The sequence below is a fragment of the Manis javanica genome, chromosome 8, assembly GCF_040802235.1.
Source record: "Manis javanica isolate MJ-LG chromosome 8, MJ_LKY, whole genome shotgun sequence".
NCBI lineage: Eukaryota > Metazoa > Chordata > Mammalia > Pholidota > Manidae > Manis > Manis javanica.
The window spans coordinates 86,757,209-86,771,907 of record NC_133163.1 but is presented as its reverse complement, the minus strand read 5'-3'; the positions used below and the strand labels follow the sequence as shown (position 1 = coordinate 86,771,907).

General features: G+C 35.4%; 1 protein-coding gene across 1 annotated transcript in view; it reads right to left on the bottom strand.

Annotated features, from left to right (window-relative positions):
• Nucleotides 1-2,010: 2,010 nt before the first annotated feature.
• Nucleotides 2,011-14,699, bottom strand: part of LOC108389251 (TBC1 domain family member 7-like) — a 47,064-nt gene continuing 34,375 nt past the window's right edge. Inside the window, exons 2-3 of the mRNA XM_017647788.3 lie at nucleotides 2,509-2,629; nucleotides 2,011-2,376 (exon numbers count right to left, since the gene is read on the bottom strand). Of these exons, the coding sequence (XP_017503277.1) occupies nucleotides 2,011-2,376; nucleotides 2,509-2,629 (487 nt within the window). The remainder of the gene's footprint in view (nucleotides 2,377-2,508; nucleotides 2,630-14,699) is intronic.

Below are 14,699 nucleotides of genomic sequence, written 5' to 3'. Positions count from 1 at the left end.
GTGGTGTCAGGCTCCAATATGTGAATTTTGCAGAGACACAATTCAGTCCAGAGCAGAAATATTATATATCTTGCTTGCTGTCACGAATTTTTCAAAACTCACCATATACTTAATATCTATGCATTTAGTCACATGAATTAAACTTCAATATAATAAAATTATACATACTCAACATTCATATGTATACCTTAATAATTACATATATATGCAAATATCTATATGCTCAAAATTATGTACATCTTTAAATATAGTATTTAAATATATATGTAGACTTGCATACATATAGTTGATATGAATATAAGATATAGTTAATGAATAAACAGAATAATAAAATTCTGGAGCTGAAAAACTCACTCATCTTTAGGTTGAAAGGGCCCACCAAATGTAAAACAGAATTAGTTAAATTGATGTATGCATTCATTCATATTTTGACAACAGTTCAAAATTTCAAAGAGAAGTAGAAAATTTAAAAGTCCCCAACGATCTTTCACATCTCAAAGGAATAAAAATCAAATTAACATCAGACATCACACTGGCAATGCTAGGTGCTGATAAACAGAATTCTTTACCTAGATAGTCTAGTGTGTATGCAGAATGAATACACTTTTAGTGTATTCCAAGGCCTTAGAAGTTTTATAATCCACAAGGTAATTCTAGAAGAATTACTCAGGATGGTCTGCACACAAAAAAAGCAACCATATTAACAAAAACAAAGCACTTTTAAGCCAAGACATAGATGTAGGTTACTAGAAAGTATAAAGAAAAAGGAAGAGTAAAACCCAGAATTAATGTGGAATATTTGCTAATGCAGGTCGGTATGATTGTGTATCTGGAAAGTGAAAGAAAGTCCATAAGAGTTCAACATGAGACTGGTAACAATGTCAAAGTACACCCCAAGATCCCTCCTCCAATAAGTTTTTGTATACCAGCAATAACTGCCTAGAAAACAAAATGAAAAAACTGGCCAGTTTGTGGTACTTTGTTATGGCAGCTCCACCAAACTAATGGAGTTGAAAAAGGACAGACTGTCAATAAATGATGTTTAGAGAACTAACCGGCAAGTTGGAGATGTATTTTGAATATGTGCCTCTTTCCTCACACTGAATTCATTACAGCTGTTATCAGTGTTTAATGTTAAATAAGTGTTGGAAGAAAATATTTATAATACTTTTACGTTATATAATACTTATGCTATGTTACATATTATACTTGTATTTATAATCTTAGAGCAAATAATTTTTTTAGCATTGTAAGAGCTCCTGTAACTGTAAGAAACTAATAGCTATAACTTTTTTACCTTTCAAACTAGTAAAAATTTAAAATATTGGTAATATAAAGCATTGGCTGAAGTTTTAACAAATGGCATCTTACTGCACTGGAGATGTTTTCTATCTAACAGAATATAAATTCTGTATAAAATAGACTAGTAATATAAATATGTAATTATATATATCCTTTAGCTCAGGAAACATACACACAAACACACAATATCACACACACACATCTACGTGTGTATATGTATTCTTTTTTTTAAAAGGCCTTTGTTTAAACCTATTTAGCAAGATGAAGCCTCAGAAAACAGTAAGCTTAGATTTAAACAAGTACTTTATCAAAAAAGCCAAATCTGAGTTGTCAACAAAAGGAAGTTGTTCTTTATTGTAGAAATGGAACTTAGAAAGTGACTAGCTTGGTGCTAATTACAGATAAACAGGCAGGCTTGGTCACATACGGCTCTTTAAAGAGCCCTGACTGAACCATTTTAAAACTGGGAGGTATTTTCAAAGAACCCTTTTAAAATACTATTCAGAACTGAACTTTGTACTTCTCTGTAACCCAAAGGTGCTGCTGCACAACACCACATCACTGGAAGTCTTAAATAATTCACTGGAAAAAAATTTACACTTTGAGCACCAAAGCAAGAGCCTTATTCTCATACAGTTAGTACATCATGTCTCAAGAACACAATGCTCTAGACAGGCCTGGCAGACCCTCCACAGCCATCAGGAGCATTTAGGCTGAATGTACTGGGGTCCCACAGTGTTTGCGCCATAAGCCGATGGACTTGCTCATGATCACGTCTGAGTTGTCCTGGGGCATGTTTTCCAGAAACTCAGTTATCTTCTCTGCACTGTTCAGTGACATTACTTTTATTTTAAAGGTTAAGAAAATTTCCACAGCTACAAAAACTAGGATCTTAGAGCATCCATTTACAACTTTATCCCAAATCCTATGTAAAGTGGATACAGGCAAGCACCCCACAAAGCACCTCCTGAACTGGAGATCATAAGGTAGTTTGGACCTTGCAGAACACTTCTTCAGATGACTCAGCAATCTGTTATCTTCCAGATTCAAGTACTGTTCAAAAGCCTTTGGAAGCTGGGATAAAAAAAAATCTTGGTACTTGTTATTAAATTGGTTCCCAAAGCATCAGATTATTCAATAGCAATAGACTCTATCTTCCACCATCTCTTCAATGGCTTTAGAAATGGCAAGAAATACTTCATCTACTGGCTCCAGCAGAAAGGAGGGACTTGGAGGTAACTTTCCAGACTCCAGCTGATACAGGTGGAGATAGACTTTGGCCTGAGGGGTGGCGTCACTGACGTATATATTCTTTAGCTCAGTAAAACTATAAAGAATTTATTCCAAAGACAAAGACAAAGTTCTATGTATTTATGTGTTCATTTAGCCCTATTTTAAGAGAGAATAACTAGAAATAAACTAAAAGTTCATCTGTTGAGGTTGATTAAATAAATTAGTCTCCATTCATAAAATGGAATTGTTTTCATCCATTAAACATGTGATACATCTGTATTTAACAATAGGGAAAGATCTCCATGACAAATTGCAGAGTGAAAAAAGCGGATTAAGAAGGGCATGTAAAGTATGATCTCATGTGCACTCCCCATACACACATGTACGCATAAAAAAATCTAGAAAAGTATTGAACACAATTACAGTAGTGATGGAATTTAGGGTAACTTTCAATTTAATTTTTAGATTCTTCTATTTTATTTGAAATTCCAACATGACTGTTCATTAATAATAATTTAAAATTATTTTTATTATGAACTTTATGAATAAATGCATGTTAAAAATATTCTGTTTTCCTGGGTGATTCTATTCTATCAGAAATGCATAACATAGATTTACATGAAAGGATATTTGTTTATCATTTGGAAAATTAGAAAACACCAGAATATGTAACAACATAGAATTGTTACATGAATTATGCCATATCCAAGTGACAAAATACTATACAGCCATACAGTATAATGTATAAAATAGTATGTACTGTATGGTCATAACTTACAGAAAATATGTATGTATGTATATACAAATACTAAGAAAATCGGAAGACATAACAAAATGTATTATTTCTGAACAATAGAATTACATTACTGACATTTCTTTTTAATTCTTTATAATTATTACATAAGATAATAAAAATTTTTAGTATGGACAGACTTCTGTTGTTGTTCCAGTGCTGTGTGGTTGTATTCCAACTAAGCAACAATATGTCTACATATATTATGGAAAACACAAGTTTGAGATAAAATTTTCTTTTTCTCTCCTTTCTCAAATCTGTCTTCCTTTTGCCACGTGTTGCTCATCCAGAGGCTTTCTGGTACTGCTTTACCCAGAGCTCAGTAAGAGTGCTGTGTCCTCACCAGGAACCAAAGTGCACCGTCCAGGGGCCACATAGCCCTTCCAAGAAAAGCTCTATTTTTGTCCTTCCTTGCTCCACCTCCTTCTCTTATTTTGGTACTTTTGGAGATTAGAGATTTTAATTGTATGACTTGTAAAATGCCTTTTTTCTTCCAACAGCTGTGTTTATGGTATATAATCTATTAGCTGCCTATATGCCAACATTTAAAAGCATTCTGATGGATAATGCTCAGCAAGGGATTAATCTTTTCCAGCATCACCCTCTTGACCTGCAAATGTACATTAGTTGAAGGGGGAGGTAATGCCTGCTCTGACATTTGTTTGCAATGTATCCAAATATATTCTGGAATGCAAGCATATTCAGGTTTCCTGGCATTGAGACAGACAGGCGAGTCAGCACTAAGACATATAGTTCCCATATGCCAGGGGTAAGGGAAGTAGGACTTGTGGAGCCTTTTCACTGAGCTGTGCACTCTGTACTTTCATGTCCTTCCTCCCTCCAGGTTTATTCTGTTGCACATCAAGCGTGCCACCTAAAGTACAATGAAGTCACACTGTAAACAAGATGTCCTAAGACCAGTTTTGAGTCTCCTCTTGTGTGTTCTTTGCATATCATTTGGTCAGGATCAACCTAAAATATAGGCCAGTAAATGATTGCCTTTAGGGACCTTCCCTATTTTTCCACCGTCCAGCTGCTCTCCTGACTTTTGAAATTTCAGTTTAAAATCCTAGCTTTGTCCTCTGCTAACTGTGTGATCTTGGTTAACTACTTAATGTTTTAGGCACTGTAATGGGCATAATATTACCTATATCACAGGCGTTGGGGGAAATAAAATAAATCAAGTCAGTGAACCAGTGTAGACCTGAAAAATAAGAATTACACTGTATGTGTTTATAGTAGAAACAAAAAACATTTTATGTTTTAGACTGATTGTTTTGAGTTGTAAAGGAGTGTTTTATTGGTATTGTGTATGATTTTTCTGGTAAGATAAAACTGTTCTTGGAGAAGCAGTACTATAAATGGATTAATCAGGTTAGTTGCCAGCTTCTTAAAACTAGTCAGACCTACTGGAGAGTATCATAAAATAAGTGTATGAAGAGAACAAAGAAGCAAAGTCTTTCATTAGTCAGTGGATCTGATCCTCTGCCATCAGTAATTATGTGTAAGGTTGGGTAACTTTTTCACTAATGTTTCTGCTAAATATAAGCAGTAGATATTCTCTGAAAAAACTGTTCATATTCTACTTTAGTCACAGCTACTTAGTATTGTGTATCTTAAGCAATTTTCATCTATTTTTATTAAACAATTCAAAATAAGAATATAGTATAAGTAATACTAAAAATTCAGATCCAAATGTAATAGTTTTTCCTACTCTTAGTGAGTTTTGGAGTTTGAGCTTGACCTTTCTAGCTTTGAGACAGAAAGAGGGAATAGAACAAGCATAAACCTTGAGATTTTTCAGATTTTAGATCAAATCTTGCTCTGCTACCTTACTGGGTTAGTAATTTGGAGCAAATCACTTAATCTTCTCAGCCTCAGTTTCCTTGTCTGTTAAATGGGAACAGAGGATTGTAATAAGGATTTAGATGAGACAAAATTTGGGAAAATGCATCTATCATAAAATTGACAGGCAAAAATGATAGTCATTGTTATTGTTGTTATAGTTATTTTATTATTTGCTAGCTGCTGTCACATCACTCATATTCTTAATGGGAGTGCCTTAAGAGGGGAGAAGGGACAACATGGGTGAGCCCAGGGTGTGTGGTCCACTCTGAAGTAGTGGCCTGAAGTAGTTAGTCATCAGTTCATCAGAGGGACTAAAAGGAGATTGCAATTATAAAAAATTATAAGTGCTAAATACTATCTTTTTAATTAGGATCATTTCAAATATGAATTCATTTTTGAGGACTAGTTTTTCAGCACTGAGTCATTAAACATGATTACTGCAATACATCAATGCTCTCTAGTTAAAGAATGCTCAGAATATACCTCTTGTTAAACCAAGTTTGTTTTTTTGGCTCATTGCACTGAGGGAGCACACACCATGGACTCTAAGAATGATGGTGTTAGAAAAGACTTCTGGGATTTGAGCTTGTGATAGGTGATTTGTGGGGGGAGGTTCAGGGAAGTAGGTCTTTGCCCTGGATTTGGTGCTGTCAGGAAGCAAGAGTAATTCTCTGATTGGGTATCTTTATAAATCTTATACAGAAGATAGGAGGACTAAAACAAGCCTAAAGGAGCAGTCATTCCTATCAGACAGAATAGGGATTCTTGTTTATTTTTATGGTTTAGTCTTTTGCGATATGTCTTCTTTTTGTCTTGATCCACTGTGGTCACACAGTGTCTTGTCCAATGTTGGTGTGCCGTGAAATTGTTTATGTTCAAAAGAAGAACATCTTAACCTGGCTTTGAGTGCCAGGCCAGCAGCTCCTGGTGACATTAAATCCGCAGTGATAATGCCAGGCCAGTTCCCAGCTGCCAGGGGCTGCTCTTCTCTCTCTGTTTCTCATTCTCAAAGGACCACACTTATGGGTCAAGAAGGCATTCCTAACCAGTTATTTTAGTTTAACTTTTGACAAAAATGTACCAATGCCAGCATTTCCCAAACTTTGTTCAATGCCATATTATATCATTATTTAATATTTCAACCAGTTCCATTTTAAATTAAATGAATATTAAAGGAAATTTCATGTCATTACTGTAAATGGACACTTAATATTACTCATTCAAAATAGGAGACAGATATAATATAGAGGTCGATAAGTAGGAGGTAGATACAATATATATAATATAATGCAATATTACATATCTTAATATAATACAATAAATTATAGCTTGGTGAATTTTGTCTGCTGAAAGTTCTGAGGCTGGAGGCTAATCTCTCTTTGTTTTAAATGGAATCTTGAACATGTGGAGAGATTTAAAAACTATAATCAAACCGAGATTTTGTACTTCATATAATTTGAAAGATTGAAATATAAGCAAAATTAAAATTAATTTATTACTATGAAAACCATCAATATTTAATACCAAGCCTGCATGCTATCTAGAACAATACATTCATTACCTATTTTACCATGATCATATACCTCTAACATTTTGAGAAACACTAACCTGTGTGTTCTGGACATATGACTAACTCTCTTAGTCTAAAACATACAGAAAAAAAAAGTGCTTTTAATGGTTCGTTTCAGCTATCTCATCGAAAACAGGGTGTCTATGTGACTTGAAATTATAAGAAAGAGAGTTGCTCTAATTCGTTTCATTAACTGTTTAGGAGAGGTTGTTTTGCCCATAAAGAAGAGGGCCTTGTATACTGAGTGGGGATTTAACATAAAACCTAGTTTCTAATATATACCATATTGTAAGTGCTCTTCCTTCGCTTACAAGTATCCACGCTTTCTGTGATTTCTAAAGCAGCAAGACCAAATAGTGAAATAGAAAGAAAATTAAGCCAAGAAACAGGACATGTAGGGCACCCTCTTCCATTAACTATCTGTATGACATTGGGCACATCACTTGCCTTCATTTTTCTCATCACATGTAAATAGCAAAGCCCTAACCCAGCTCATGAAATTGTTGCAAGGATGAAATGTAGTGATAGGCTGAATAATAGTAACATATTTACTAATAAGAATCAAAACTCATCTACTGTAGGCAGCTGACGGTGTACTCACAAAGGTACAGCCCTAGAACTCTTTGAATCAAAGACTCCACACAGTGGTGTCGATCACACAATAGTTAATTTTAAGCATGTAACTTTTAATGATCATCTAAACTTTCATTGTAGATTGAATGCTAAGTTGTTTTCCTTTCTTTTGAACTTGGAAGGCCGTTTTTCCAGATGGTGTCCTGTGGCACACTGTTTGTGTTGTAGTTCCTGATGATTTTGAAAACTCATTCTGTCAGAGATGCCTCCCCACCCCACCAGCCTTCCCATATGTTTCTCCATCCCTGCACTCTGAGTTCTTTTGCTGCTTTGCCTGCATAACAAATATAAAGATGGCTCTGGACCTGGATTTCTCCCCGATGAGCAGACTTCAAAGTAAGTGTGAAATCTCTAGGAGAAGACTTTCCTCGTCCGTCTGTGTGCCCACTGTCTAGTTTTCTTAGCTATACTGTGATTAAAGGGGATGGCAAAAGTAGGAAAAAGTGGAGCACCCAAAGAGGTTTGTGATTATCTAGAGCTGGAAGTGACTAGAAGAAGCAAGACAAAATTAAATTTTCCATCTGGAACAACAAATTAGGTTTGAGAATGACAAATTTAGTGCAAGCAGCAGGTTAGCAGTGACACGGCATCAGCACATATACTGTAACTTTGCATGTCATTATTTAACATGCTAATATATCACTATTATATGCTCATCACTGGCAGCAGCACTGCACTGAACAAGAGAGCAGTATTTACTTGAGGGCCATGTCAGTGACTGATGATTGTATAATGCAGAGCTACCCTAGGTTTTTCATGAAGGAAATGAAGTCAGACTTATTCTTTTATGCTTATGTGTTAAGTCAAACTTGAGATTTGATGGAGTGAGAGAGAATGGTCTTCCAGTTCTTGTATCATTCCCAGTATTAATATACAAAATTCATCTGCATTATTCTTCCTCTCATACTTTTTCACTTTGTCTCTTCCCATCTTTTCTTCTCTTTTTCAAGTCTTTTTCTTTCTTCCTTCCTTCCTTCCTTCCTTCCTTCCTTCCTTCCTTCCTTCCTTCCTTCCTTCCTTCCTTCCTTCCTTCCTTCCTTCCTTTCTTTCTTTCTTTCTTTCTTTCTTTCTTTCTTTCTTTCTTTCTTTCTTTCTTTCTTTCTTTTTTTTGCCTTCTTGCCCCTCTTTCTTTATAGTCTATTCCTCTTGGGCAACCTGAACTCTCTCACAACATTGCATGTAATGAAATCATGAGATGGATGGCTTGCATTGACGTAATGGTGCCTCTTGGTAGGAGGGATGACCAAGGACAAAAAATACGAGCCAACAAAACAGAAAGTTCATGAGACTGTGACCTTGTAAGCAGAGCATTGTAGCTTTTTGGTTGTGTGCTGTTTTGTAGCAAGGTGCCTGGCATATAGAAAATCCTCAATAAATAAATAATCCTTATAGAAAGAGAGCCATTCATATTCCATGGAAAATGTTTACTAACATTTTGTAGAATAAATAGATGGATAAATGAATGGAGTGAATAAATGAATGTAGTTTCTTCACTTTATTTTCCTACCCTTTTTAAACATCCACACTTTTTTCATTACATTAGAGAAATGTGAGAAAAGTTGAGCAAAAGTTGTTACTAATGACTTCAAATCAGTCTTTCTCTTATTGCTAGCCATAACTGAAGGTGATATGAAGCTATTTATTATATTGCTTTGGGGAGTGAAATGATTAAATATTACATTTGAGTATTAACAGCTTAGTTTTTACCATAGACTTAGGGAATCTCATCATTCTCTTTTTCACTCTTAACTTCTTGACCATACTAACCTACAAGAAAGCTTTGTCTAGAAAACATATTTTCTAAGACAATATTTCCTTTTACAGTTTTCACATTATCTCCTTTCATAAGCACACAGGTCACAGGTTTGCTATTAGGACTAAAGGTCTAGTAGAGTTGGATATAGGTTAGTCAGGATCATTTGGGGCTATAAGGTCAAAATGAAAGTCCAGGAAGTCCCTTGTTAACCTAATGGCTATGTCTAATAATTCCTGTTATGTCATTTAATTTGGGGATTTGCTTTAAGAAACTAAAGTAGGAAAATTCGGTATGGCATATAAAGTTGACTTGTATTTGGAATATTAACTGATTCACATTTTTCCTTTTGTTGGTCATTTTACTTCAACATGTTTACAATGTAATGTTGGTATGTAACCATTTCCATATTTATTTTTCTGGCTTCATTACCAAGATCATCCCCATAGTAAAATTTTCAATATTTATTTACCTGAATGTTTATTGATTATTATTATTCCATCAAATCTTAATGGAAATACTTATGATTTTATTTGAAAAAACAGTATGTCAAAAAGCAGATGATTAATAGCTTATAAAAAAGTTAAATAAATATATCGTTTATTTAGAAAAGTGTAAATCTTATATTGCCCTTCATGGATTTACTGACAAAATTTGCTGCCAAATTTAGAGTACTGTAATAAAAATTATTTTTGTTATATTTAGGAATCTAATAAACATCTAGCCATATTTAGAAAAAATGTAATTCTTACTTATTAAAACTTTAAAATATTAATGCTATTTTTCATGACAAGGAGGTAATATGAATTTTTTTTACTTACCTGGCCAAACACTATTGAGACATGTTACTTTATTTCACAGTATATGGACAAACCAAGGACAAAGCTGACTGTAAAACCTGCCTATAGAATGCTTGTCCTGCCAGTGAGCTAGATCAGCGGCAAACATCTGCTCCGTGCTTCTGCTATGGAAGCCTTGCCAACAGACCATATCTAATAGATGATCTAAACTGCTCTTTATTTATTTTATTCTTTTGAGGGATGATAGGAAGAATAGGTCTAACATAGCCATTAGAGAAATTTAGGCTCATTTGTGATTTGTTTTCACATAACATCTTCAGTGAACCCAACCCATCACCCCTACATTCCCCCAATTGTTTTGATTTTGGGAAAACCTAAAACACATTTCGGCAGTGGCACTTTTTATTCCTTTATTTTAAGCCCAGACATCATCTGTCATACCAATCAATGTAAATGGGAGATACATATATATATATATATATATATATATATATATATATATATATACACACATACATGATATATAAATAGGTTAACAACTGTCATCCAAAAGCTATGTTTATTTTTGAGATGGAACAAATCTAACATGGGATTTCTGGATAGGTTTCTTTAATATATCGAATTTAGGTAGAGGAAAGTCTCTTTAAAATCCACTAAGGATGTATAGCTGTCAGTGTCTAATCAGAAAAATGGAAACCACATTAGGTATTTCACTAGATGGGAAATATGGGGCTCAGTTCTACAGATTTGGGAAGGTAGCAGAAGGTCAGAGATAATGAGTGCAGGAAGCACCCCTGACCCCAGGGTGGGGCACTGAGTAGAGAGGTGGGGTTTCCAGAGCTCAGAGGAGAAACTGGAGGAAAGAAACTGCAGGAGGAGTTCCTGCTCTAAAGAGGAAGTGCTGCACAACTCAGTTGCTTGTAGGAGGGGCTGGGGAGCTGGCTCAGCGGTGCAGTAGGGTTACTCCTGAGAGGTGGTGGTGCCTCTGAGAGTGTACAGTACAGCAGACCCTGAGGCATGGTGCTGGAATGACGGGCCACTGCTCAGGCAACTCAGGCAGGCTTAACAAGTGAAACAGGATGAAGTCTCTTCTCCCATTGTCCTGTCTGCAAACCTTCCTCTAGTGCCCCTTATTAATAAAAGTCAACACTGAGAGATACAGTTTGTAGAATCCCATCACAGCATCACAAAGCAGAGGAGAATTAAGGCTGACAATAACAGAGAAACTGAGACTGGGACAAGTATCTAAAGAACCTTACCTCTAGATCTGCTTTGTAATGTAAATACCTACTCTTCATAAATGTCTTTTGATGAAATATGATGTTTACTTAGATTCACGTAAAATTTTATATATTAGGGCTATGTTCTATACCCCAAACCATGTAACTGCCCTTTGTTCCCTTGTCACATCATGCAACAGACTCTTGCCTTCCAAGGCATGCCTTCTTATTCTCATGTAGCTCTTAGTCTGGCCACAGAAACAAAGGCACAGCATTCCTCCTAACAACTGATCATTCTCAGTATGGTCCACATTTATTTTCAGCATTGGGTAGCTGAAGCATAGGTTAAAAAATGCAAAGTATGGGCTTCCCAATAACACCTGGTCCTCTAGGATTATCAGTCACTTACAAAGCCCAGTTTCCTGCCCTAGTGGTTACATTCAGCCAAGGAGCAAGCAGGACTCAATACCTGAGTGCCCCATGGAGTTAGCTGGGGCATTTTACATCACTTCCTCCTTCCTCAGGCTCTAAGTAATTTGAAAATTGCTTTATTTGTTATTAAAGAAATCCTTACTACTTATCTCCTATACATTTGCATGGTATTTTATATATACTTAATCCATTTTATTTATTTACCTAGCTAAAAAAAATTTGAATGAATGGCTCCTCAAGATAAAATAAAATTTGGTTTCGTAAATTTATGTTCTTTAGATAGTGAAGATTTGCAGATATAAGGACAAAATGAAGTTAAAATGTTAGGTTAAAAATTGAAATACAGTGACAATGTACCAAATGCTACAAGTAAACAGTAAGGGTAGTTGGTGTGGATTGAAGAACAGGCATTTTAAAATAATGTTCTTAAGCAGAGATCCCAATTCTGCCACTTACTGGCCATAAGCTGTTGGCCAAGATTCTTGACCTAATTGAGCCTCAGTTTTCTCAGTAATACTGTTAGTACCCACTGCATTGAATTATTGTGAAGATTGTATGAGACTGTGTATGCAAGGAACAATGTCTAGTACATGGCACACAATAAATGCTCACAAAACACTGGAGAGTGAAAAAAATCCTAGGCCCATGTAAACATTATAGTTCTTTGATTAAATATGATGAAATACTGTTTCTTCCTTTCAGCCTATGTAAAACATATAAGCACTAAAATTCAGTTTTCTCTCTGCTAGAAGCCCACAAAATAGTTGCTCTTGTTCTTTGCAGTTTTTACTTTTTAAAGTACCATTGAATTATTTCAAAGGTATTTGGAGAATATTACTATCTAGGTATTTTTCCCCTTTAAGAGAAATTTAGGACAGATTGATGCTGGGGAGAAGGACACTGAGAGACAGTGGACTAAGACCCCAAAAGCCCTTTTGACTTAACGTCAGTCTGTATCACACAGTATCCCATACACACTCTGATAGTGAGCAGTGAGACAGTGGACATAAACAAACACAATTTACTTTAGGGAGCCTCATGCAATTTAGGTTAACCTACCCCCCCCATTGCTTGTTCATGATCTGCTAGACAGGCTGTTTTGGGTACTCTAGAAGCTGGTGAAAATGCACCATGGCCGTTAATATTATTTTGCTTTTTCTCTCTTTTTTGTTCCTTTGGGAACCTGAAGGATACTTTTTGGTTAGGAAGATTTACAAGTTGAGATATAATTTAAAAGTTCACTAGTTTGGAATTTTGTCCTGATCTTTGTTCCCATCCTGTTTGCTCTGGGTAGAAGCAAACAATTAAAGGCTAATGGACAAGGGACTGGTCCTTATCACAGGGCCTGTTGAGCACCCCCAGTTCCTGCACCTCCAGCATTTTTTAAGACATCCTTTTAAACTCAGCTCAAAAGTTTTCTCCTGCTGTAACTCAGCTTTGTAACCAAATGCTTCTTCCCACGTGTACTCTGTCTCACTCTACTAGGATCACTTCTCTCATGTCTGCTTCCCCACTAGACTCTTAGCTACTTGAAGGCAGGACTGTGTCTTAGTGAATTTCGTACTTCAGAAGCACATAGTGGGTGCTTGATTAAGGACATATAATAAACAGTTCAAACAGGTGAGTATGGAGTAAAGTCTCCAAAAGAATTGGGAAATAGGAATAATAAGTAACTTCGGAATTGAAAATAATGTTACTTCTCTGGATAAATGGAGCCCTAAAACCAAGTTGGGTTTAAATGGAGAAAGAGATTAGAACATTTATGAGGATAACATAATAGAATCTCTGTTTGTACTGACACATTTTTCTGACTCTAATAGCATTTGGTGCTCAACTATAGGTCAAGCTGATTACAGAATTATTCTAATAGGTCATGAAGGAAATGGAATGTTATTCAGAATAGTAGTTAAATGACTTGCAAGTTTGACCACACTTTGACAATTAAAGTCTCATAAAAGATAACAATGGAGTAAATAAAAGGATAAGCAACTTTTTAAAAAATACTCATTTATACTATTTGCAATTTGTGAAGTACTTATAGAATATGAAGAATGAGTATGGTGCATATAGTGATAGAATAGTCACAGTTTTGTGTATAGGAAAAAGCAGTTTCAAAAAAATATATAATAGATTTCTTATAAAATTCAAATTTTCTTGGCTAGGCATACAAAGCCCTTTACAATGTGCCTGCCCACCGGGAACTCTATCCATTTCTAGAACCTTCTTTCTATTTTCTTCCAGATCTTACTGAAGGTGTCACCATTCCCTACCTGTCTTTTACTTACATGTCCCTCTGCTTGTGCCCTCCTTCAGCCTCTGCTTAAATGCCAGCCCTTCATGGAGTCTTTCCTGACCTCCCCAATGTAAGCAATTCCATCGTCTGTGCTCTAGTGGTTAGCCATGTCATTTAAGTTATCTCTCTAGACAGTGTGTCCTAGAAATTAGAGGCTATGCTATAGTTGTATTTATATTTTTGCTACCTTGCACCATATCTGTTACAGAATATGTATCCAGAGAATAAATTAGTCCTAATTGAGATTTTTGGAACTTTAATAAATAATTGAATAAGCTAAGTGAATTGAGAAAATGCAAATTTTAAGGATTTGGATGTGAATGTACTATATTCACTGTGAAGAGGGGTAATCTGGGTAAAAAGAAATACTAGGAAGAAAAATAGGTCCCAGCAAACAGCTGAAGCCTCAGAATCAGCCTGAGCTGCACTGTAATTTTTGCCACAAAATAAATCTCACTTGGTGATAAACCCAAGAAGATGTACAAGAGAGCTTTCACAAATCAGCATTTCCTAGGTGTATGAAAGGTCCATTTGGAGTTCAGGCCTACCAGTTCAATACCTTTTCCCTCAATAACCATAGCAAGCAAAAGGTATTTAACTTCATGAATTATACAATGACAAGAAATATTTCTATATTGGTTGTGGATCCAATCCCACAACAGGTTCAAAAGTTCAGAAGCAGCTAATACCCAAATTTATCATAGTAAAGGTTAGTACATGAGCAGCATTTTTAAATAATATATACTTTAAATTATTGAAGGTACGCATCAACAGGTAAGAACATGGTATTTTTGAGTAGCCTTTTGTTTTCAAATACTTCAG